The sequence below is a fragment of the Oncorhynchus masou genome, chromosome 6 (genome assembly GCF_036934945.1).
Source record: "Oncorhynchus masou masou isolate Uvic2021 chromosome 6, UVic_Omas_1.1, whole genome shotgun sequence".
NCBI classification, from domain to species: Eukaryota; Metazoa; Chordata; class Actinopteri; order Salmoniformes; family Salmonidae; genus Oncorhynchus; species Oncorhynchus masou.
In genome coordinates, this window is record NC_088217.1 from 30829839 (window position 1) to 30851931 (window position 22093).

Below are 22093 nucleotides of genomic sequence, written 5' to 3' on the forward strand. Positions count from 1 at the left end.
TGTAGATATTTTTAAATACATGCAACTTAAAAGTTTCGTATCACAAAATTTCTATTTGAAATCTTTTGAAAATCATAGCAATCTTGAGGGAATCCTATTTGAGTCAGAAAAGGATATTCATAAACTCAGCAAAAAAATAAACATCCTCTCACTGTCAACTGCGTTTATTTTCAGCAAACTTAATGTGCAAATATTTGTATGAACATAACAAGATTCAACAACTGAGACAAACTGAACAAGTTACACAGAAAGGCCTCTTTAGTGTCCTAAGTTTTCATAACTGTGACCTTAATTGCCTACCGTCTGTAAGCTGTTAGTGTCTAAATTTGCTTTAGGAGTAGTGCATGAGCATAGGGTGGCAACACAAACTCAGGAAAAAAAAGAAACATCCCTTTTTCAGGACCGTCTTTCAAAGATAATTCATAAAAATCCAAATAACTTCAGATCTTCATTGTAAAGGGTTTAAACACTGTTTCCCATGCTTGTTCAATGAACCATAAACAATTAATGAACATGCACCTGTGGAACGGTCGTTAAGACACTAACAGCTTACAGACGGTAGGCAATTAAGGTCACGGTTATCAAAACTTTGGACACTAAAGAGGCCTTTCTACTGACTCTGAAAAACATCAAAAGAAAGATGCCCAGGTTTCCCTGCTCATCTGCGTGAACTTGCCTTAGGCATGCTGGAAGGAGGCATGAGGACTGCAGATGTGGTCAGGGCAATGAATTCCAATGTCCGTACTGTGAGACGCCTAAGACAAACCCACCGTCGCTGGACCAGACAGGACTGGCAAAGTGCTCTTCACTGATGAGTCGCGGTTTTGTCTCACCAGGGGTGATGATCGGATTCGTGTTTATCGTCGAAGGAATGAGCGTTACACCGAGGCCTGTACTCTGGAGCGGGATCAATTTGGAGGTGAAGGGTCCATCATGGTCTGGGGCAGTGTGGCACAGCATCATCAGACTGAGCTTGTCGTCATTGCAGGCAATCTCAACGCTGTGCGTTACAGGGAAGACATCCTCCTCCCTCATGTGGTACCCTTCCTGCAATGCCACCAGCAATACTGCTCTTTCTGTGCGTGATTTCCTGCAAGTCAGGAATGTCAGTGTTCTGCCATGGCCAGCGAAGAGCCCAGATCTCAAACCCATTGAGCACGCCTGAGTCCTGTTGGATCGGAGGGTGAGGGCTAGGGTCATTCCCCCCCCAGAAATGTCCAGGAACTTGCAGGTTTCTTGGTGGAAGAGTGGGGTAACATCTCACAGCAAGAACTGGCAAATCTGGTGCAGTCCATGATGAGGAGATGCACTGCAGTACTTAATGCAGCTGGTGGCCACACCAGATACTGACTATTACTTTTGATTTTGACCCCCCCCCCTTGTTCAGGGACACATTATTAAATTTCTGTTAGTCACATGTGTGTGGAACTTGTTCAGTTTATGTCTCAGTTGTTGAATCTTGTTATGTTCATACACTTACACATGTTAAGTTTGCTGAAAAGTTTATTTGGGACAAATCATTCACTAAACCCTAAACCTCAACTATGTCTCATAATGAAATATGTGGAAATTGAGCAAGTTGAGGTGACTCAACTGCTTGGAGTAACCCTGGATTGTAAACTGTCATGGTCAAAACATATTGATACAACAGTAGCTAAGTTGGGGAGAAGTCTGTCCATAATAAAGCGCTGCTCTGAATTCTTAACAGCACTATGAACAAGGCAGGTCCTACAGGCCCTAGTTTTGTCACACCTGGACTACTGTTCAGTCGTGTGGTCAGGTGCCACAAAGAGGGACTTGGGAAAATTGCAGTTGGCTCAGAACAGGGCAGCACGACTGGCTCTTAAAAGTACACGGAGAGCTAACATTAATGGCATGTATGTCAATCTCTCATGGCTCAAAGTGTTTTTTTGTTTTTGTAAGAGGTGTTGACAAGCTGAATGTACCTAGCTGTCTGTTTTTAAAATACTAGCACACATCTCGGACACTCATGCATACCCCACAAGACATGCCACCAGAGGTCTCTTCACAGTCCAGACACATGCAAAGTCCAGACACATGGGTAAGTAAGCATTATGATATTTTTGTATGGTGGTATTGAACATTTTGTGTTGTGGATATGTGGTGGTGTAGGGATGTTATATGATGTACTGTTTTTTATGTAATGTGTTTTGTATTTTCTTAAAACTGAATTGTTGGTTAAGGGCTTTAAAGTAAGCATTTGACTGTAAGGTATTACCTGTTGTATTCGGCGCATGTGACAAATAACATTTGATTTGATCCCTAATAAATACAAATGTCTGAAGTGTAAAACTAACAATGACTCAATAATCCATGCCTTCTGGGAATGCTATTAAGTCCAAAAGTATTACAATGTACATTCACTTTTAATCTGTCTGTCTGTATATTTCAGGACATGGCATATTTTATTTTTATTTCACCTTTATTTAACCAGGTAGACAAGTTGAGAACAAGTTCTCATTTACAATTGCGACCTGGCTGATGGGTTGGGACAATACTTTTCTCGTCAATCAACTTAAAAAACGTATACTTTAAAACTGGAAAATCAACCAATCTTCCAATGTTAACACAATGGAAAGGTCAAACACTTTATTATCTAAATGTTAAAAGTGTCCGGGGAATGAAGATAAATAAAAATGGTGCCACTTGAGGCCATGTAGCAGAGAGTGATGCGTGCGTTGGAGATGGACGGGGGTGTGAGCAGGTGGATCTGGGCAGGGTGATGTTTGTATGCTGGCGTTTGTATGTGTGTGTTTTAGTATTGCAAAAAAAAAAAAAACACTAAATAAGAACATTAGCATCCATAGCCATCCCTTTTCATGTTAGCCATTAGCGTTAGCCTACATAGCCCTGACCAGGCCCAGCCACTGACCCCCAGCGGCATCCAGTAGCTCAGTCCTCTTGACGAAGCCCAGGTAGCCAGTCCTGGCCCACAGGGTCGTGGGATCTCCGAAGCTCAGCTTGGTGTTGAAGTGGTCGGCCTGCAGGTTCTCCTCTCCATAGAGGGCATAGTAGCCACTGGCACTGTGAGGGCTGTTGATCCAGATCTGAGAGAGCAGAGGAGGGGACAAGGTAGAATTAGGGATGGAATAGGAGGGTTATTGATAGGTTATTGATAGGGCTGGGATTGATAGGGCTTTTTCCTAATTATACCTTACATATTTCCCATCCTTTTCTCTATCCCACATGTTGCCATTTTCACTCTAATATGAGCGTTCTATCTCCTCTCACCTCTCCTAGATGGGAATCTCCTAGAGGTCCCCTGGTCTCTGGGTTCACGATGATCACCCTGACTCCTGGTAAGATCTAAAGAGAGTGATACATGGTGACCAACAAACTCCCACAACAACACATCTTGTATCTGAGCACAAAGGGCATTTAATGTGTGTGGATCCATCAGGGGAGACTTACTTTGCCAGACTCCATCAGAGGGAGACTCTGAGGGGCTCCTCTCTCCACCAGCCTCACTCTGAGATAGAAAATGAAAGCACATTGTGATGGTGAACTCAATACTGTAAAAAATGTCTTCCTCAGCATCAAAGCTGCTCATACATAAAACATACCACTAGGGTCTACGTGTTCTCACCTGTCATGGCGGAGGGACTTCATGTCCACATACACAGTGGAGGTGTCCGGTCCAGTGGTGCCCTGAAAAACACAGAAAACCTGACTGAAAACTTGGATCAGTCCTTAATGAGACACACAGGAAGGTCCTGATGTACTAACTGACCTGGACTAAGACAGACAACCCTCAGAGGCCTCTATTTACATGTATGTTATGTACAGTAAACAGAAGACTCTAACCTCCAGTTCAGGGAGACACTGGTCAATGTATCAAACAACATGAGTTAAGGTTCAACCACAAATCATTGGAACATTAGCCATGGCCATCAAAACATTTGTTTTCCTTTAGCCATTAATAAAAGTATATTTCCAAACAAATGAGTTATGCTTCCATCTTGTAGGTCGTCATTGTAAATAAGAATGGGTTCTTAACTGACTTTTGTAGTTAAATAAAGGTTAAATAAAAAATGAAATTCCCTGTTGCCTAGTACCTCCTCACAGTATTTGTTCTAGCTGGTAGAGTAACGGTTCTAACTGGTTGAGTACCTGCATGCAAATGGCAAGGTTGACCCTGGATCCGAAGGCTGTGCTGACAGCGCGGGGTGAGAGGCCCAGGTCTTTAAACAACTTGGAGAAGGACATGGTGAGGGCCAGACGAGGACGCTCCTCTGCTATCACCACACAGCTCCTCACACATGACAGGTTCAGCCCCCGCGCCTGGAGGGAAAAAGAGGGAGACGGTGAGTTAGCATGTACATGTGTGTGTATGTGTGTGAGAGAATGTGTGTGTGTTATACTCACTTTGAGTATCTCTGTCTGCGTGCCTATCCCCTTGGTGCAGAGCTCCATGACAGAGTAGGAGCAGAAGGTGTCTCTGATCCGGTACTGGCTCAGGGTGCTCAGCCACAGGGGCAGACAGCTCTCCAACTCCAGAGGAGGGATTAAGATGGACTGGTGCCCTGAGTACACACTACACACAGGAAACAATAGAAGGTATGAGTTCAAAATGTTTGTATGAGAGAGAGATAAAGACACCCTGTGTGTGTGTGTGTGTGACCTTGCGAGACACCACAGTACAAAGCCCAGGCCACAGTAAGGGTCTAGGCAGATGGCTATTTGGCGTGAGGAGTAGAATTCACACTGCAGCTTGATGGAGCGACACAGAGCACTGACTGCCGCATGGGATATCTGATGGACAGAAACACACACACACACACACACACACACACACACACACACACACACACACACACACACACACACACACACACACACACACACACACACACACACACACCACAAAGAAACAACCAATAAGAGAAGCAGAATCAACGGGTAAAGTCATGGTTATGGCTACCGTCATTGGCCCACTGTAAATCAGAGGAGCAAAATTAGCTGTTGGCTACTGACTTTGCCAATGGCAGGCCGCTTATGGGCCACCAAGTTTTCAAACTGTCTGGGGCTTTTTTAGAGTATTGAGATCAATCAGTAGCCTCCTGTGGGTGACCTTACCTTGACCCCGGTGAGCATGCCTGTGGTAGACACACTGAAGTCCAGATAGGCAATCATCTCTACCGTGGGGGGCTTATAGATCATTTGGGGTCTACGTCGAGGTAGGTCATCTGGAAGAAGAAAACATGCACAACAAGGTTGAGTTTCTCTGGCTCAGATTCTATGGTCAGGTATGTACTGTATGTAAGACCCATGGCAAGGGTTCTCGAAGTGGGGTGTGGCGGTACTGCAGGGGGTCTGCAGCCAGATCTCAAAATAAATAAATATATACAGTACCAGCCAAAAGTTTGGACACACCTTCTGAGTCAAGGTTATTGCTGTATTTCTTTACTATTTTCTACATTGTAGAATAATAGTGAATACAACAAAACTATGAAATAACACATTTGGAATCATGTAGTAACCAAAAAAGTGTAAAACAAATAAAAATATATTTTATATGAGATTCTAAGTTGCCACCCATTGCTTTGAAGACAGTTTAACTAGGCAAGTCAGTTAAGAACAAATTATTTTTTACAATGACGGCCTACCCTGGCCAAACTCTAACGACGCTGGGCCAATTGTGCGCCACCCTATGGAACTCCCAATCACGCCCAGTTGTGATACAGCCTGGAATCTAAACAGGGTCTGTAGTGACGCCTCCAGCGCTGAGATGCAGTGCCTTAGACCGCTGCGCCACTCATGTGCCTGTCACTGAGGAGTGGCTTCCGTCTGGTCACTCTACCATGAAGGCCTGATTGGTGGAGTGTTACAGAGATGGTTGTCCTTCTGGAAGGTTCTCCCATCCCCACAGAGGAACTCTGTCAGAATAACCACAGGGTTCATGGTCACCTCCCTGACCAAGGCCCTTCTCACCCGATTGCTCAGTTTGGCTGGGCGGCCAGCTGTAGGAAGACTGTGGGACCTTATATAGGGAGGTGTGTGCCTTTCCAAATCATGTCCAATCAATTGAATTTACCACAGGTGGACTCCAATCAAGTTGTAAAAACATCTCATGGATGATCAATGGAAACAGGATGGACCTGAGCTCAATTTCGAGTCTCATAGCAAAGGGTCTGAATACTTGTGTACTTGTACTTGTAATACTTTTGTCATTATGGGGTATTGTGTGTAGATTGATGAGGAAACCAATTATTGTAATCAATTTTAGAATAAGGCTGTAATGTAGCAACATTTGGAAAAAGGGAAGGGGTCTTCTGCACTGTATATATATATATTTTTAACAAAAATAAATACAAATGAATATTACTAGCAACAACAGATTAAACAAATGTTGGAAAAGGGATCCATGGAATAAGTTTAGAGGGTGTAATACAATGTGATATTATTTATCTACAATTTATGTTTTTAACCCTGGGCAACATGGGCATAGGAGGCTCACAGGGATATTGGTATCCACAGCATTCCAGTTCTATATTTTTCAACTCAATACTTATTGTAATACCCAAAATGACAGATTAAAAAAAAACAAATGCTCTGTTATCTAGGCAAAGTTCACCTAGCCTCATAGCAAAATGTGTGGGATTGCAGGATATTAGCTTTCAAGGTATCTCTCAACCCCAAATTCAGCCTTTGCCCAACCCCTTCAAATAAAAAATATTAATTAAAATCAGGTGAGAATTTGTGGGTTGGGATATTGCTCATAAATATTAATTTTGGGTGTGGGTAAACATAGTTGTACCTGATCCTTTCTTACTAAAAGTCCACTGGCACGCTCTGGTAAAACTATATGCATCGCGAGCAAATACAACTCTGGACAGTTAGCTCACAGTGGTATGGCGCGGAGTTCCTGACATCCAATCGGCAAATGAACTCAGATTGGTCTTGGGTACTGTATAAAAACCTACAACTACTACCAGGGCGAGTCCTCTCACAGGTATGCTTTCACTTTTCAGAATTAGACATGTGGGCACAGGATGAATATTGTAAATTAAGGATACATTTTTTTTTTTTTAAACATCTGCCCCATGTGGGATTAGAACTCACAACCATTGAACTATGAGCCAACCAACTGTCTTAGCAGACTGCACCACCAGTCATAGTAGTTGGGAGAAACTACAACCAGCTGACATGACTACCATTGTCATCTATTTCTTGTTATGATAGAGGTAGCTATGAATCTAAAAGTATGATCCTCATAGCCTACATGGTTTGTTTTCTTTGTAAAAGCACATAGATGTGTATGAAACGGTAAGCAAAAACATAGAATTTGTTCATATGCTGAAATGTGCCTTACTGCCTTTAGTATTTTGTGTAATGTCAGCAGTCGAGTTATGGAAGCATCATGCTAAATATATTGGCACACTCCACTTATCAAGACCATTGCCAAACAAGTTAAGCTGTCACCTACTTTTATAGTTAGCCTTGAGGTGGTACCACCCTGCTTATCTAGAAGGGAATGTCTTTCATACTGAACGCCTCCCTTGATGACGTATAGGCACCTTCTCAAAGCGTTTCTACATCAGCATTTCAATGGTATATTTGAATCGCTAGGGACAAAAAGAGCTAGATTTACTACTAAAAGACCAAAATATATCACTTTTGCTACGCTGTCAAAATGAGGACTTGACATGTTTCACTATAACTAAGCCTAAAACATCTGATTAAAAAAGAAAGTTACGTTTTTCCCATGAAATTTACTCTTTAAAGCAGCAACAACAAAAAAATCTCTGTGCCCCATGATAAAATGTGTCGACATGCAGAAAGTAGCTTGAAAACTGTAAAAATTCTCTGATGTCAATAGGCTGCCCTTTAAAATGTTCCTTCCCAGAAAATGCAATTGTTCGTCTGGCCATGCACTGCTGAAGTCATAGTAAAACTCCTTGTATGCTATTTTTATCTCATTTGAGTTGTGTTCTGATGAAGGTGTCCCTGATGAATTTGCTATCACAAAAGGGGTCCCCTGCGACACCTTGTTTTAGAACCCCTTTTCTATGGTACCTGTGTCTATGATTGTCGGCCATGTTTTAATGTTCACTGTGGCTGCGGCCTCTTTAGAGCGCAGGATCCTCATGAGGTTCTGAGTGGTGAGGATACAGGCAGCTTTACTGACCTGGGGACAGAGAGGCACCACAAACAACATGTTAGTTTGTAGAAAAATATGGTTCCAACTTCCTACCTTTGGAAGACCAAAATAATGACACCCAAACACCATGCTCATAAAATAGCACCCAACCTCATACACTCCGGTGATCAAAGATAGCACACATACACACTTACGTCAATGATCATGCGGACAGTGGGCAGTGTGGCTGCCAGGTTCTGTGGGTGAGGAGGTCTGACAGTGACAGGAACACAGCCAGCATACAGGCAGCCATAGAAAGAGGCTATCAGATCAATACCTAGAGTGAGAGACAGAACGAGAAAGTGACGATAACTGTAAGTCATCCTGAATGGGTATGACTATGCCAGTATCAGTGCCAGTATGACAGATGGACAAACAGAGACAGGAGGACGGACAGACGGAAGGACCCACCAGGAGGGTAGAGCAGCACCACGTTGTTCCCGGTGTTGACGCTGCCTTTCTCTGTGAGAGCCGCTGCAATCTTCTCCGCCCGCTTGTGCAGCTGCACACACGTTGCTGTGGATACAACTAGACCCTGAAGCACAGGAGTTAGAGAGGGTAGGGAAAAGGGGTTTATTTACAACTGGGCCCAACTGTATATGGGGGGGGGTTATGTTTATTGTATGTGTGAGAGTGAGTCTATAAGTGTGAGAGTGCTACCTTTGCATTGAGCAGCACATAGAGACAGTGGTCTGGATCAGTCTTTGCCCTCCACTGTAGAGCCTCGGACAAGAACTGGTGCTGAGGAGAGAAAAGAGGGTCAAAGTTCATTCCATAGCAATCATGCCAATATGGATATCAATTTTATATCAACAAGATTTTCTACATGATAATAAATGTATATAAAGTTATGCCAAAATAACCACAAAGAAATATAATATAAGTTTTATTTTGCTGATGGGAGGAACTCGATAGAACTTTAATTTCCTCAAGTTCATTCTCTTAAGTTAAGTCTAAGGCATTGAAGATGGTCAATACAGTCACTCAGCAGTAAATAACCCTGGAGCCAAAATGTCCTCCGTAAGCAGCTTTTCTACCAGGAGGAAGGAAACTGTCACTCCCATTGGCAAATGAACAAGCAAATGGACAATTTAGAACATGCAGCATTAGCCAAACTACTTCTTAAAATAAAGAACTGATTTCAGTTGTAGCTAACAGCAATGATTGGGAGAGATCCATTGGGGAGAGAAAGCAAAGCACATGAGGAGATGTGAATGTCTGGATGTCTGGAAGGTGGCTTGCCAGAGACTTCCTCTGAGTCCACACAACTCTGCAGATCAGCAAGGTCTGTGTGTGTGTGTAACAACAGTCATCAACAACAACAAAAAATATTCTAATGAATGCAACAGTTGGACAATGGATAAAGATACTCCACATTTTTTAAAAATGTTTTAAATAATCAGACTAAATTATAGCACATAAATATTTTAGTTCAGGGAGTTTGGTGGGAATTCAGGTATTCAACTTATTGTCAAATGTCACTTTTATTTATTAGAATGCACTCATATATACATTTTCTAGAATCTACTCATATATACACATTTTCTAATGCTATTTTATTTTATGTTTTGTGTTAAAAGAAAGAAAAATTGATGTGCCCGAATTGCATGAATACATCTGAAAACCTTAACATAAAGGGGTGGAACAGGGCTGCTAACTCCACAAACTTGCTCTATTTAGGACAACACTCAACTGCGCTGTCTCCACTGTCTCATGAATTACTGTAGTCACGTTCTGTTGCATAATTCAACAAGTGTGTCAATAGCAGGATACCCTCGGATTAAAAACCAACAAGCCTCTAGATGACACCTATCTACACATACTTTACATTGTTTGCGAGATCAGACATAACATCACTACAATCTGTGTTCATTTTTGGAAGTTGCTTTCATTTAAGTTCACCTCATTTGTAAACATTTCAACGATATTAAATTATAACTTTTTTCAATTCCCTAAAAATGAACACCCATCAAATCAAAAGTGATCTTTCTTCTCTTTCTTGTGATGTAAGCGTTGAGACGAGGCATTAAATCCCAGATAAAGCTTTAGTGTTCTTATAGATGCAACGGAAAGACAATGTATTCCATTGAGCCCATTTCAGCCCTTACCGCGGGGTGTTTGACTGTTTGACTACAACATTTATGCAGTCGTAATGTTAAAGGGAAAAAACGAGCAAGCAAGAGTATGAAAGAGTCGCAGGAGTAAAATGAAGGCAATCAATCTCACGATATTTAAGTGACAAGTGGATTTTGAGCCCTCAAACACAGGAAACACATGGCTGAAAAGGACAGCTCCTCTCAAGTTGGAGGGGCATGTGAGTTGCTAGTGTGTGTTTGTGTATATGTGTACTATTTTGAACATTCAGAGGTGATGGAGGGCAATGGAAGGCATGTGGCATCAGGTGGCATTAAGAGGTACGCCAACAGATTGTCACCATAACTGTGCTGTGATCCAGAAAAATAACAGAAAACTGAATAATACATTGGCACATGCAGATTCAGAGCATTACTTCTGACACCATGCAAGAGCTCACATCTTGCCAGAACTTGCATCCATATAAAGATCTGTGTGTGCAACTGAAGAATGGCTCCATTCACATTTGGAGCTTCACTGTACAGCACATTCCAGACAGAAGCAAAGGTAGGACCAGGGTGTTACAGAGTTAGAGGGGGCAGTAGCTCTTACCATGATAGTAGGCCACATACGGAGCTATATAGATCCAGAGAGATGGGTGCATTAGGACAGAGGAGAGGAGAGAATGCATCATGTTGCCCACATGGTTTACCAGCTATCTTGTCCTGTCCAACTAAATAGCTTGTAAACACTTATTGGACCATTGGTGGCAACCAATATGGTAGTATTATGCCGCTGGCAGACCAACAGCATACTGACCGTGAGTCGGCATGCCATTGTTAGTAGTGTTGGCTACCACCAGGTTATTAGTGCCAGCTACCGCTATCGTCCCTACCCTGCTATGGTCCAACGTGCATGTGGGTCCTTTCTAACTGGTGAGATGAGAGAGGTCCTGAGGTGGTCCTACCTTCCTGACCAGGTCCTGGTCCTCAATCATTCCCAGATCCCTGCCTGCTGCCTGGGCTATCCTCTTCCCTGCTACCAGGTTCCCCACCATGATGGAGGCTGGACCCACACCCACTAAAGAGAAAGAGAGAATATGTGAAAGAGAGAATGCATATTTACAATCAGATAAACAGTCCCTAGCTCAAAATACATAGTAACTGTAAGCCAAATCAATTGCCAAGTTTTGCTGTATGATCCCCTGAACTGAACCTACTGTACCTGGCTGTTTCTGCCGTGGTTTGGGGAGGTTGGTGACACAGGTATGGGGGCACATGAGGATGTTACAGGGGTGCAGGTTGCCGTCCAGGAAGTTCTGCTTGGTCTCAAAGATGTGGATCCCTCCCAGGTGGGTCTTGGGTAACGTGTTGGCAGGTACCAGGGCTAGGCTGTACAGACCCACCTGGTGGATACTGTCAATGGCCTGGACAATGGACACACACACACAACACTCCTTAGTTAGACAACTTCCCTGTATATTGAAAACAGTGGTGTTTGTTTTGGAATGTACCAAGAAAGAGGTGTTTGTCGGGGGGTTAGCTACCTGCAGTACTCTGCTCATCCACTGGAAGCTGTCCTCCTCACTGGCATCTGGCCTCTGCTCTGCTACAACCACAATCCTCTCATCATAGAACACCGTCACAGAGAACACCGCAATCCTGACACACACACACGCGGATTAGAATGTCTACTCTGCAATGATCCATAGTCACACACACACATGTAGTTGAAGTCGGAAGTTAACATACGCTTAGGTTGGAGTCATTAAAACTCGTTTTTCAACCACTCCACAAATTTCTTGTTAATGAACTATAGTTTTGGCAAGTCGGTTAGGATATCTACTTTGTGCATGACACAAGTAATTTTTCCAACAATTGTTTACAGAGAGATTATTTCACTTATAATTCACTGTATCACAATTCCAGTGGGTCAGATGTTTACATACACAAAGTTGATTGTGCCTTTAAACAGCTTGGAAAATTACAGAAAATTATGTCATGGCTTTAGAAGCTTCTGATAGGGTAATTGACATCATTTGAGTCAATTGGAGGTGTACCTGTGGATGTATTTCAAGGCCTACCCTCAAACTCTGTGCCTATTTGCTTGACATCATGGGAAAATCAAAAGAAATCAGCCAAGACTTCAGAAAAAAACATTGTAGACCTCCACACGTCTGGTTCATCCTTGGAAGCAATTTCAAAATGCCTGAACGTACCACGTTCATCTGTACAAACAATAGTACACAAGTATAAACACTATGGTACCATGCAGCCGTCATACCGCTCAGGAAGGAAACGCGTTCTGTCTCCTAGAGATGAACGTACTTTGGTGCGAAAAGTACAAATCAATCCCACAACAACAGCAAAGGAGCTTGTGAAGATGCTGGAGGAAACGGGTACAAAAGTACCTATTTCCACAGTAAAACGAGTCATTACTGTATAAAGACATAACCTGAAAGGCCGCTCAACAAGAAGAAGCCACAAAGACAGATTAAGGTTTGCAACTGCACATAGGGACAAAGTTCGTAGTTTTGGGTCTGATGAAACAAAAATAGAACTGTTTGGCCATAATGACCATTGTTATGGTCATGGAGGAAAAAGGGAGAAGCTTGCAAGCCGAAGAACACCATCTCAACCGTGAAGCACGGGGGTGGCAGTATCATGTTGTAGGGGTGCTTTGCTGCAGGAGGGACTGGTGCACTTCACAAAATAGATGGCATCATGAGGCAAGAAAATCATGTGGATATATTGAAGCAACAACTCAAGACATCAGTCAGGAAGTTAAAGCTTGGTCGCAAATGGGTCTTCCAAATGGACAATGACCCCAAGCATACTTCCAAAGTTGTGGCAAAATGGCTTAAGGACAACAAAGTCAAGGTATTGGAGTGGCCATCACAAAGCCCTGACCTCAATCCTATAGAGAATTTGTGGGCAGAAATGAAAAAGCGTGTGCAATCAAGGAGGCCTACAAACCTGACTCAGTTACACCAGCTCTGTCAGGAGGAATGGGCCAAAATTCACCTTATTGGGGGAAGCTTGTGGAAGGTTCCCGAAATGTTTGACCCAGGTTAAACAATTTAAAGGCAATGCTACCAAATACTAATTGAGTGTATATAAACTTCTGACCCACTGGGAATGTGATGAAAGAAATAAAAGCTGAAATAAATCACTCTACTATTATTCTGACATTTTACACTCTTAAAATAAAGTGGTCTTAACTGACCTAAGACAGGGAATTTTTATTAGGATTAAATGTCAGGAATTGTGAAAAACTGAGTTTAAATGTATTTGGCTAAGGTGTATGTAAACTTCCGACTTCGACTGTATTTATTCATTACACATAAATACACATCCACACATAAAGCCAAGAACACCACAATTCCTACCCACACAAAACCACTCTGAAGAAGACAATGCTCTGATCATTAGCTGATCATTCCCAAACCATAGGAATCCCCACCCACTTTAAAATGGTGGAAGCCCTCAAATGACAATGTTATTTCCCTGTAATGATCGATATACATCTCTATGCTCAATCCCCACTACAATTGACTCACATCGAGCACAAACTGCACAGATCTCATCCAATGTTGATTGAAATACATGCTGACCCATGAGCACACACACACACCGTAATCACCTTCCGCGATACACAGTCTTGACAGGCTCCACGGCGAGTGCTGTGGCCACCAAGTCATCAGCATTGTGTCTCCTCCCACTCACCATCAGCAGGCCTTCGTTTTTCCCCACCACAAATATCAGACTGCCCTGTAGAAGGGTTAGACACAGCCGTCAATACAGACTGACACACAAATGCTCACAGATCTGGACGCACGCGCAAATACACACACACAACATTCCTACTTACAGGTCCTACAAAGCCTAGGAGTCCAGATCTCACAAAGGGAATCTCTCCAATAGGAGCACCAAGAGCATTGACAGGAATCACCTATAGACAGACATGTTTCATTAAAATGTCTAATAGAAGAAGTGTTGAACAGCATATTGGTGTGTCTAAGCAGGTGTAAGATATGCTGTAACACATAAGGGGGAATTGAATGGTTGTGGGTCTGTACCTCAAAGGTGTTCTTGGTGACTCCTGGTAGGCCATAGTACATGTTGCCTCCGGCACGAGAGTTCACCACAATCTCCCCTATCTCATCTGTCTTACACAGCTGAGGAGGCCCTTCAGGCTTCACTATACACATCAGAGCTGCAGACACAGAGACAGGCTTCACTATACACATCAGAGACAGAGACAGGCTTCACTATACACATCAGAGACACAGAGACAGGCTTCACTATACACATCAGAGCTGCAGACACAGATACAGGCTTCACTATACACATCAGAGCTGCAGACACAGATACAGGCTTCACTATACACATCAGAGACAGAGACAGGCTTCACTATACACATCAGAGCTGCAGACACAGATACAGGCTTCACTATACACATCAGAGACAGGCTTCATTATACACATCAGAGACACAGAGACAGGCTTCACTATACACATCAGAGCTGCAGACACAGATACAGGCTTCACTATACACGTCAGAGACACGGAGACAGGCTTCACTATACACATCAGAGCTGCAGACACAGATACAGGCTTCACTATACACAGAGACACAGAGACACAGAGACAGGCTTCACTATACACATCAGAGCTGCAGACACAGATACAGGCTTCACTATACACAGAAATACAGAGCCAGTCAGATGCACACAATAATGCAGAAACCTATTTACACATAAAGAAACAAAATGGACATGCCGTGGAGGTGATTTGGAATCCCACTCTCAAGATGAGTGACTGTAGCCAGGCCTGAGACTTCTAAGCCAGTTACACACATACAAATGGATTTCCCTCCTGATATCTTTCCCCATTTCTCTCGCTCTTCTACACTGTGCACCCCTTATCCCCTCTCCTCACCTCCAGGCATCACGTGACCCACGTCCTGGACGGTGAGGGCAGAGTTCTTGTCCTCCGCATTGACCCTGATGACCCCGTGACTTAGACCCCCCATGGAGAGGATGGCCCTGGCTGGGAGGGGCGTCCCCGGCACCCCCGGCCTGGGCACAGGACAGGAATTTTAAGAATATACACATACTGCCGAAAGACGATCCTTTTATCCATACATGCTTTCAATCATTGAAGGTGCAGTATGTAACTTTAATTTACTCACATTTGTCCAGAGGCAAATCAGGGTACTACAAACACATTTTGCCAAGTAGCAAAACAAAACACAAACTGTTACATTCGCCAAGAAGAGCCATCAGGCCCATCCTACCTGCGGATGGCCAGCGTCATGGCCTCAGGGGAGGTGGCACAGGGACAGATGACCTCTGGCTTCAACCCGTGGATCTGGAACACCTTGAGGAAGGCATCACAGGATGACACCGACCCTTAGGGAGAGACACAGATAGAGACATCTCACAACACTGACCATTTTTTAGAGGGAATCTATTCTAACCATACAGTGCTTTGTTTTTCATTTGCAATTGTCCTATTGCATGTGGGACGTTTGCTCTATGTCAGCCCCACTGACAGCCTGGAAGTTGCCATTGCAGACCAGTTCCAAGCATGTCTGCCACCTGTAGTTCCAGTGAGGCATCCAGAGACTACATTTCCCTGCATGGACTACATTTCACACTCACAGGGGTTGGCTCCATCAGCAACGATGAGCATGTGCAGTGATTCCAGGCTAATGTCCCTCTGTTCCCTGTGTGCCATCATGGCCCAGTGCAGGTCACGACACTTCACCAAGGCAACGCGCGCTATGGGGGAAGAGGAGGGACAAATGAGTACATTAACCTCACAGTATTCTCATGGTCACACAGAGAGAGAGAGAGTGTGGAGGTGGTGTAACTACCTTTGTGTATGTGGACCCTCTGAACCCAGGAGAGTGGGCAAGCCTTCATCACAGCATAGGGCACACTGATGGTGTGGATCCTGTTCATTACACTCTGAAAGAAGAACAAAATACAACTTATTAAACAAAAATACATATGATATGAAATCAGTTTACCAGTAACTATTATCCTCCCACCGTGAGAACTCCATGCCACAGGCCCATGTCCTTTTTAAAGTCCAGAACGTTCACTAGTGTCTCACCTAAGAACAGAAACAGATAAGTCCCTATGAGAAGCATCCTTTAAACACTTGTTCCCTGTGTATCAGATGCCATAAACTTACTCTCACGATAGAGTATGCCTCTCTCATATAGAGTAGTTCCTCACCCTCACAGTAGTTGCAGGCCTGGGTCAGTGCTTGGCAATGGGTCAACATGGCCACCTTAGACACAGCCACACCCATCACTGTGCCCTCCTTACTAGCCTTGTACTAGAGGGAGAGAAAACACAATTACTTAAGATTAGATTAGGAGTACACACATATGCACATGCACACACATCTCACCTCTATGTATGCAGGGTCAGTGTTTGCTGTAGGGATGTGGGGCTGCCAGTCCTTGCCAGGTTTGGTGAGGTACTTGGAATCTGTCACCACCCACTTTAGCCGAGGCCAGCCTATAAGAGACAGTCAATAACATACCCCAGCCAATCTACTTCATTAAAAAGAGACGTAACGAAAGAGATAAGGTATCACATTTGGATCTCGAGAGACAATAGTTGTGTTTGAGATCGACCAGATTGCAGTCGCCGACTCGATGACAAAAACCACCTAGCTTCCTAAATAACTAATCATTATTATTTGTAGATCAGTCAGTCTACTTAGTCAGTCAGCTGTGATGGAGTAACAGCTGACTGATCTACAAATAATAGGTCTGCTAACCTAGAATTCTTTACAATCAGATGCCGACGGCATTAGCTACTAAGAGAATTCTCTTCGATTATAATCACAGCCATTACCATCCCCCCCCCAAGCAGACACCTCGATGGCCCTCAAGGAACTTCATTGGACTCTATGTAAACTGGAAACCACATATCCTGAGGCTGCATTCATTGTAGCTGGGAATTTTAACAAGGCTAATCTGAAAACAAGGCTCCCTAAATTTTATCAGCATATCAAATGCACAACCCGGGCTGGCAAAATTCTCACTCATTGTTACTCTAACTTCCGCGACACATACAAAGCCCTCCCTCGCCCTCCTTTCGGCAAATCTGACCACGACTCCATTTTGTTGCTCCCAGCCTGTAGACAGAAACTAAAACAGGAAACGCCTGTGCTCAGGTCTTTTCAACGTTGGTCCGACCAATCTGATTCCACGCTTCAAGATTGCTTCGATCACGTGGACTGGGATATGTTCCAGATAGCGTCGAACAACAACATTGATGTATACGCTGATTCGGTGAGTGAGTTAATTAGCAAGTGCATCAGTGATGTTGTACCCACGGTGACTATTAAAACCTTCCCAACCAGAAACCGTGGATTGATGGCAGCATTCGCTCAAAACTGAAAGCACGAACCACTGCTTTTAAATCAGGGCAAGGCGACCGGTAGCATGACCGAATACAAACAGTGTAGCTATTCCCTCCGCAAGGCAATTAAACAAGCTAAGCGTCAGTATAGAGAGAAAGTAGAGACACAATTCGATGGCTTTGACACGAGAGGTATGTGGCAGGGTCTACAGTCAATCACGGACTACAAAAAGAAAACCAGCCCAGTCGCGGACCCCGATGTCTTGCTCCCAGACAGACTAAACAACTTCTTTGCTCGCTTTGAGGACAATACAGTGCCACTGACACGGCCCACTACCAAAACCTGCGGGCTCTCCTTCACCGCAGCCAACTTGAGTAAAACATTTAAACGTGTTAACCCTCGCAAGGCTGCCGGCCCAGACGGCATCCCTAGCCGCGTCCTCAGAGCATGCGCAGACCAGCTGGCTGGTGTGGTTACGGACATATTCAATCAATCCCCTGTTCTCACATGCTTCAAGAGGGCCACCTGTTCCCAAGAAAGCTAAAGAAATTGAGGTAAACGACTATGTTAGTAGTTACTGTCTTGTCTCATCACTGCAACTCCTGTACGGACTTGGGAGAGGCGAAGGTCGAGAGCCATGCGTCCTCCGAAACACAACACAACCAAGCCGCACTGCTTCTTGACACAGCGCGCAACCAACCCGGAAGCCAGCCTCACCAATGTGTCGGAGGAAACACAGTACACCTAGCGACCTGGTCAATGTGCACTGCGCCCGGCCCGCCACAGGAGTCGCTAGTGCGCAATGAGACAAGGATATCCCTGTCGGCCAAACGCTCCCTAACCTGGATGGCGCTGGGCCAATTGTGCGCTGCTCCATGGGCCTCCCAGTCGCGTCAGTCTGCGGCAGAGCCTGGACTCGAACCCAGAGTCTCTGGTGGCACAGCTAGCACTGTGGTGCAGTGCCTTAGACAACTTTGCCACCCGTGAGGACTGGTCCTTTCTGACAGGACACTCCCAGGTGGTGAGGGTAGGAAACAACATCTCCACCCCGCTGATCCTCAACACTGTGGCCCCACAAGGGTGCGTTCTCAGCCCTCTCCTGTACTCCTTGTTCACCAATGACTGCGGGGCCATGCACACCTCCAACTCAATCATCAAGTTTGCAGATGATACTACAGTGGTAGGCTTGATTACCAACAACGACGAGACGGCCTAGAGGGAGGAGGTGAGGGCCCTTGGAGTGTGGTGTCAGGAAAATAACCTCACACTCAATGTCAACAAAACAAAGGAGATGATCGTGGACTTCAGGAAACAGCAGAGGGAGCACCCTCCTATCCACATCGACGGGACAGTAGTGGAGAAGGTGGAAAGTTTTAAGTTCCTCGGCATACACATCACGGATGAAGAGACGCAACAGCGCCTCTTCAACCTCAGGAGGCTGAAGAAATTTGGCTTGTCACCAAAAGCACTCACAAACTTTTATAGATGCACAATCGAGAGTATCCTGTCGGGCTGTATCACCGCCTGGTACGGCAACTGCTCCGCCCACGACCGTAAGGCTCTCCAGAGGGTCGTGAGGTCTGCACAACGCATCACCGGGGGCAAACTACCTATCATCCAGGACACCTACACCACCTGATGTCACAGGAAGGCCAAAAAGATCATCAAGGACAACAACCACCCAAGCCACTGCCTGTTCACCCCGCTATCATCCAGAAGGCGAGGTCAGTACAGGTGCATCAAAGGTGGGACCAAGAGACTGATAAACAGCTTCTATCTCAAGGCCATCAGACTGTTAAACAGCCATCACTAACATTGAGTGGCTGCTGCCAACATACTGACTCAAATCTCTAGCCACTTTAATAATAAAAAATTGGATGTAATAAATGTATCACTAGTCACTTTAACCTTTTGTGACTAGGGGGCAGTATTTTCATTTTTGGAAAAATAACGTTCCCGTAGTAAACAGGAAATTTTGTCAGGACAAGATGCTAGAATATGCATATAATTGACAGCTTAGGATAGAAAACACCCTAACATTTCCAAAACTGTAAAAATATTGTCTGTGAGTATAATAGAACTGATATTGCAGGCGAAAGCCTGAGAAAAATCCAATCCAGAAGTGACTCATCTTTTGAAAGCTCTGCGTTCCAATGCGTCCCTATTGAGCAGTGAATGGGCTATCAACCAGATTACTTTTTCTTCGTATTCCCCAAGGTGTCGACAGCATTGTGAAGTAGTTTTACGCATTTATGTTGAAGAATACCCGTAAGCAGCTACATTGCGCAAGTGGTCACCTGATGCTCTCAGAGTGATTCTCGCGTAAAATACAGAGGTAGCCATTATTCCAATCGGTCCTACTGAAAAACCAATTGTCCTGGTGGATATATTATCGAATAGATATTTGAAAAACACCTTGAGGATTGATTATAAACAACATTTGCCATGTTTCTGTCGATATTATGGAGATAATTTGGAATATTTTTCGGCGTTTTTGTGACTGCAATTTCCGGGCGATTTCTCAGCCAAACGTGAAGAACAAACGGAGCTATTTCGCCACAAAAATAATATTTTTGGAAAAAAGGAACATTGGCAATCTAACTGGGAGTCTCGTGAGTGAAAACATCCGAAGCTCATCAAAGGTAAACAATTTAATTTGATTGCTTTTCTGATTTCCGTGACCAAGTTACCTGCTGCTAGCTGGACAAAATGCTATGCTAGGCTATTGATAAACTTACACAAATGCTTGTCTAGCTTTGGCTGTAAAGCATATCTTGAAAATCTGAGATGACAGGGTGATTAACAAAAGGCTAAGCTGTGTCTCAATACATTTTACTTGTAATTTTCATGAATAGGAATATTTATGTCCGTTGCTTTATGCTAATTAGTGTCAGTCGATGATTAGCTCCTGGACCTGGGATGGGGAGTCACTACAATGCCACTTTATATAATGTTTACATACCCTACATTACTCATCTCATATGTACAGTGGCGAGAACAAGTATTTGATACACTGCCGATTTTGCAGGTTTTCCTACTTACAAAGCATGTAGAGGTCTGTAATTTTTATCATAGGTACACTTCAACTGTGAGAGACGGAATCTAAAACAAAAATCCAGAAAATCACATTGTATAATTTTTAAGTAATTAATTTGCCTTTTATTGCATGACATAAGTATTTGATCACCTACCAACCAGTAAGAATTCCGGCTCTCACAGACCTGTTAGTTTTTCTTTCAGAAGCCCTCCTGTTCTCCACTCATTACCTGTATTAACTGCACCTGTTTGAACTCGTGACCTGTATAAAAGACACCTGTCCACACACTCAATCAAACAGACTCCAACCTTTCCACAATGGCCAAGACCAGAGAGCTGTGTAAGGACATCAGGGATAAAATTGTAGACCCGCACAAGGCTGGGATGGGCTACAGGACAATAGGCAAGCAGCTTGGTGAGCAGGCAACAACTGTTGGCGCAATTATTAGAAAATGGAAGAAGTTCAAGATGACGGTCAATCACCCTCGGTCTGGGGCTCCTTGCAAGATCTCACCTCGTGGGGGATCAATGATCATGAGGAAGGTGAGGGATCAGCCCAGAACTACACGGCAGGACCTGGTCAATGACCTGAAGAGAGCTCGGGCCACAGTCTCAAAGAAAACCATTAGTAACACACTACACCGTCATGGATTAAAATCCTGCAGCGCATGCAAGATCCCCCTGCTCAAGCCAGCGCATGTCCAGGCCCGTCTCATCGCTCATCCATATATTTATATGTACATATTCTTATTAATTCCTTTACACTTGTGTGTAAAATGTAGTTGTTGTGAAATTGTTAGATTACTTGCTAGATATTACTACACGGTCGGAATTAGAAGCACAAGCATTTTGCTACACTCGCATTAACATCTGCTAACCATGTGTATGTAACCAATATAATTTGATTTGGTTTCACATTGATGCTCTGGAACACAGCCAGTAATAGAGGCAGCTTCTGACCTTTAAACTGTAGAATCTCTCCGGTGGGCATCTTGGGAAGTCCCTTCAGACAGATCTCACTGGTCAGAGCCAAACTCACACTACAGCTGCCCAATAGGAAGCCTACCTGACTACTGCCTGCATCCTGGTGGCAGAACAACAATGACACATGGAGTAAATCACAGAGCAGATATACAGTGATATAAAGTATTCACCCCCATGGCATTTTTCCTATTTTGTTGCCTTACAACCTGGAATTAAAATGGATTTTGGGGGGGGGTTGTATCATTTGATTTACACAACATGCCTACCACTTTGAAGATGCTAAATATTTTTTTTTATTGTGAAACAAACAAGAAATAAGACCCCCAAAAACAGAAAACTTGAGCGTGCATAACTATTCATCCCTCCCAAAGTCAATATTTTTTAGAGCCAACTTTTGCAGTAATTACAGCTGCAAGTCGCTTGGGGTATGTCTCTATAAGCTTGGCACGCCT

The 22093-nt window shown here is 43.9% G+C and overlaps 1 protein-coding gene across 9 annotated transcripts in view; it reads right to left on the reverse strand.

Moving 5' to 3' along the window:
* LOC135541883 (disco-interacting protein 2 homolog B-A-like) overlaps positions 1-22093 on the reverse strand; it is a 98573-nt gene that overhangs the window by 7421 nt on the left and 69059 nt on the right. For 3 of the 9 annotated variants that reach the window (XM_064968342.1, XM_064968344.1, XM_064968341.1), the window contains exons 11-36: positions 21618-21741; positions 16659-16768; positions 16481-16583; positions 16291-16355; positions 16114-16207; positions 15899-16018; positions 15532-15646; positions 15174-15313; positions 14313-14449; positions 14105-14185; positions 13877-14004; positions 11781-11895; positions 11459-11660; positions 11202-11314; positions 10847-10870; positions 8822-8902; positions 8573-8696; positions 8317-8438; positions 8038-8149; positions 5098-5207; positions 4387-4773; positions 4132-4302; positions 3608-3669; positions 3433-3490; positions 3253-3327; positions 2894-3068 (exon numbers count right to left, since the gene is read on the reverse strand). In XM_064968342.1, coding sequence (XP_064824414.1) covers positions 2894-3068; positions 3253-3327; positions 3433-3490; positions 3608-3669; positions 4132-4302; positions 4387-4773; positions 5098-5207; positions 8038-8149; positions 8317-8438; positions 8573-8696; positions 8822-8902; positions 10847-10870; positions 11202-11314; positions 11459-11660; positions 11781-11895; positions 13877-14004; positions 14105-14185; positions 14313-14449; positions 15174-15313; positions 15532-15646; positions 15899-16018; positions 16114-16207; positions 16291-16355; positions 16481-16583; positions 16659-16768; positions 21618-21741 — 3148 coding nt within the window. Of the gene's footprint in view, positions 1-2893; positions 3069-3252; positions 3328-3432; positions 3491-3607; positions 3670-4131; positions 4303-4386; positions 4774-5097; positions 5208-8037; positions 8150-8316; positions 8439-8572; positions 8697-8821; positions 8903-10846; positions 10871-11201; positions 11315-11458; positions 11661-11780; positions 11896-13867; positions 14005-14104; positions 14186-14312; positions 14450-15173; positions 15314-15531; positions 15647-15898; positions 16019-16113; positions 16208-16290; positions 16356-16480; positions 16584-16658; positions 16769-21617; positions 21742-22093 lie in introns of those variants that run through there. The other 6 variants (XM_064968348.1, XM_064968345.1, XM_064968349.1 and 3 more) reach the window with 4 other exon arrangements.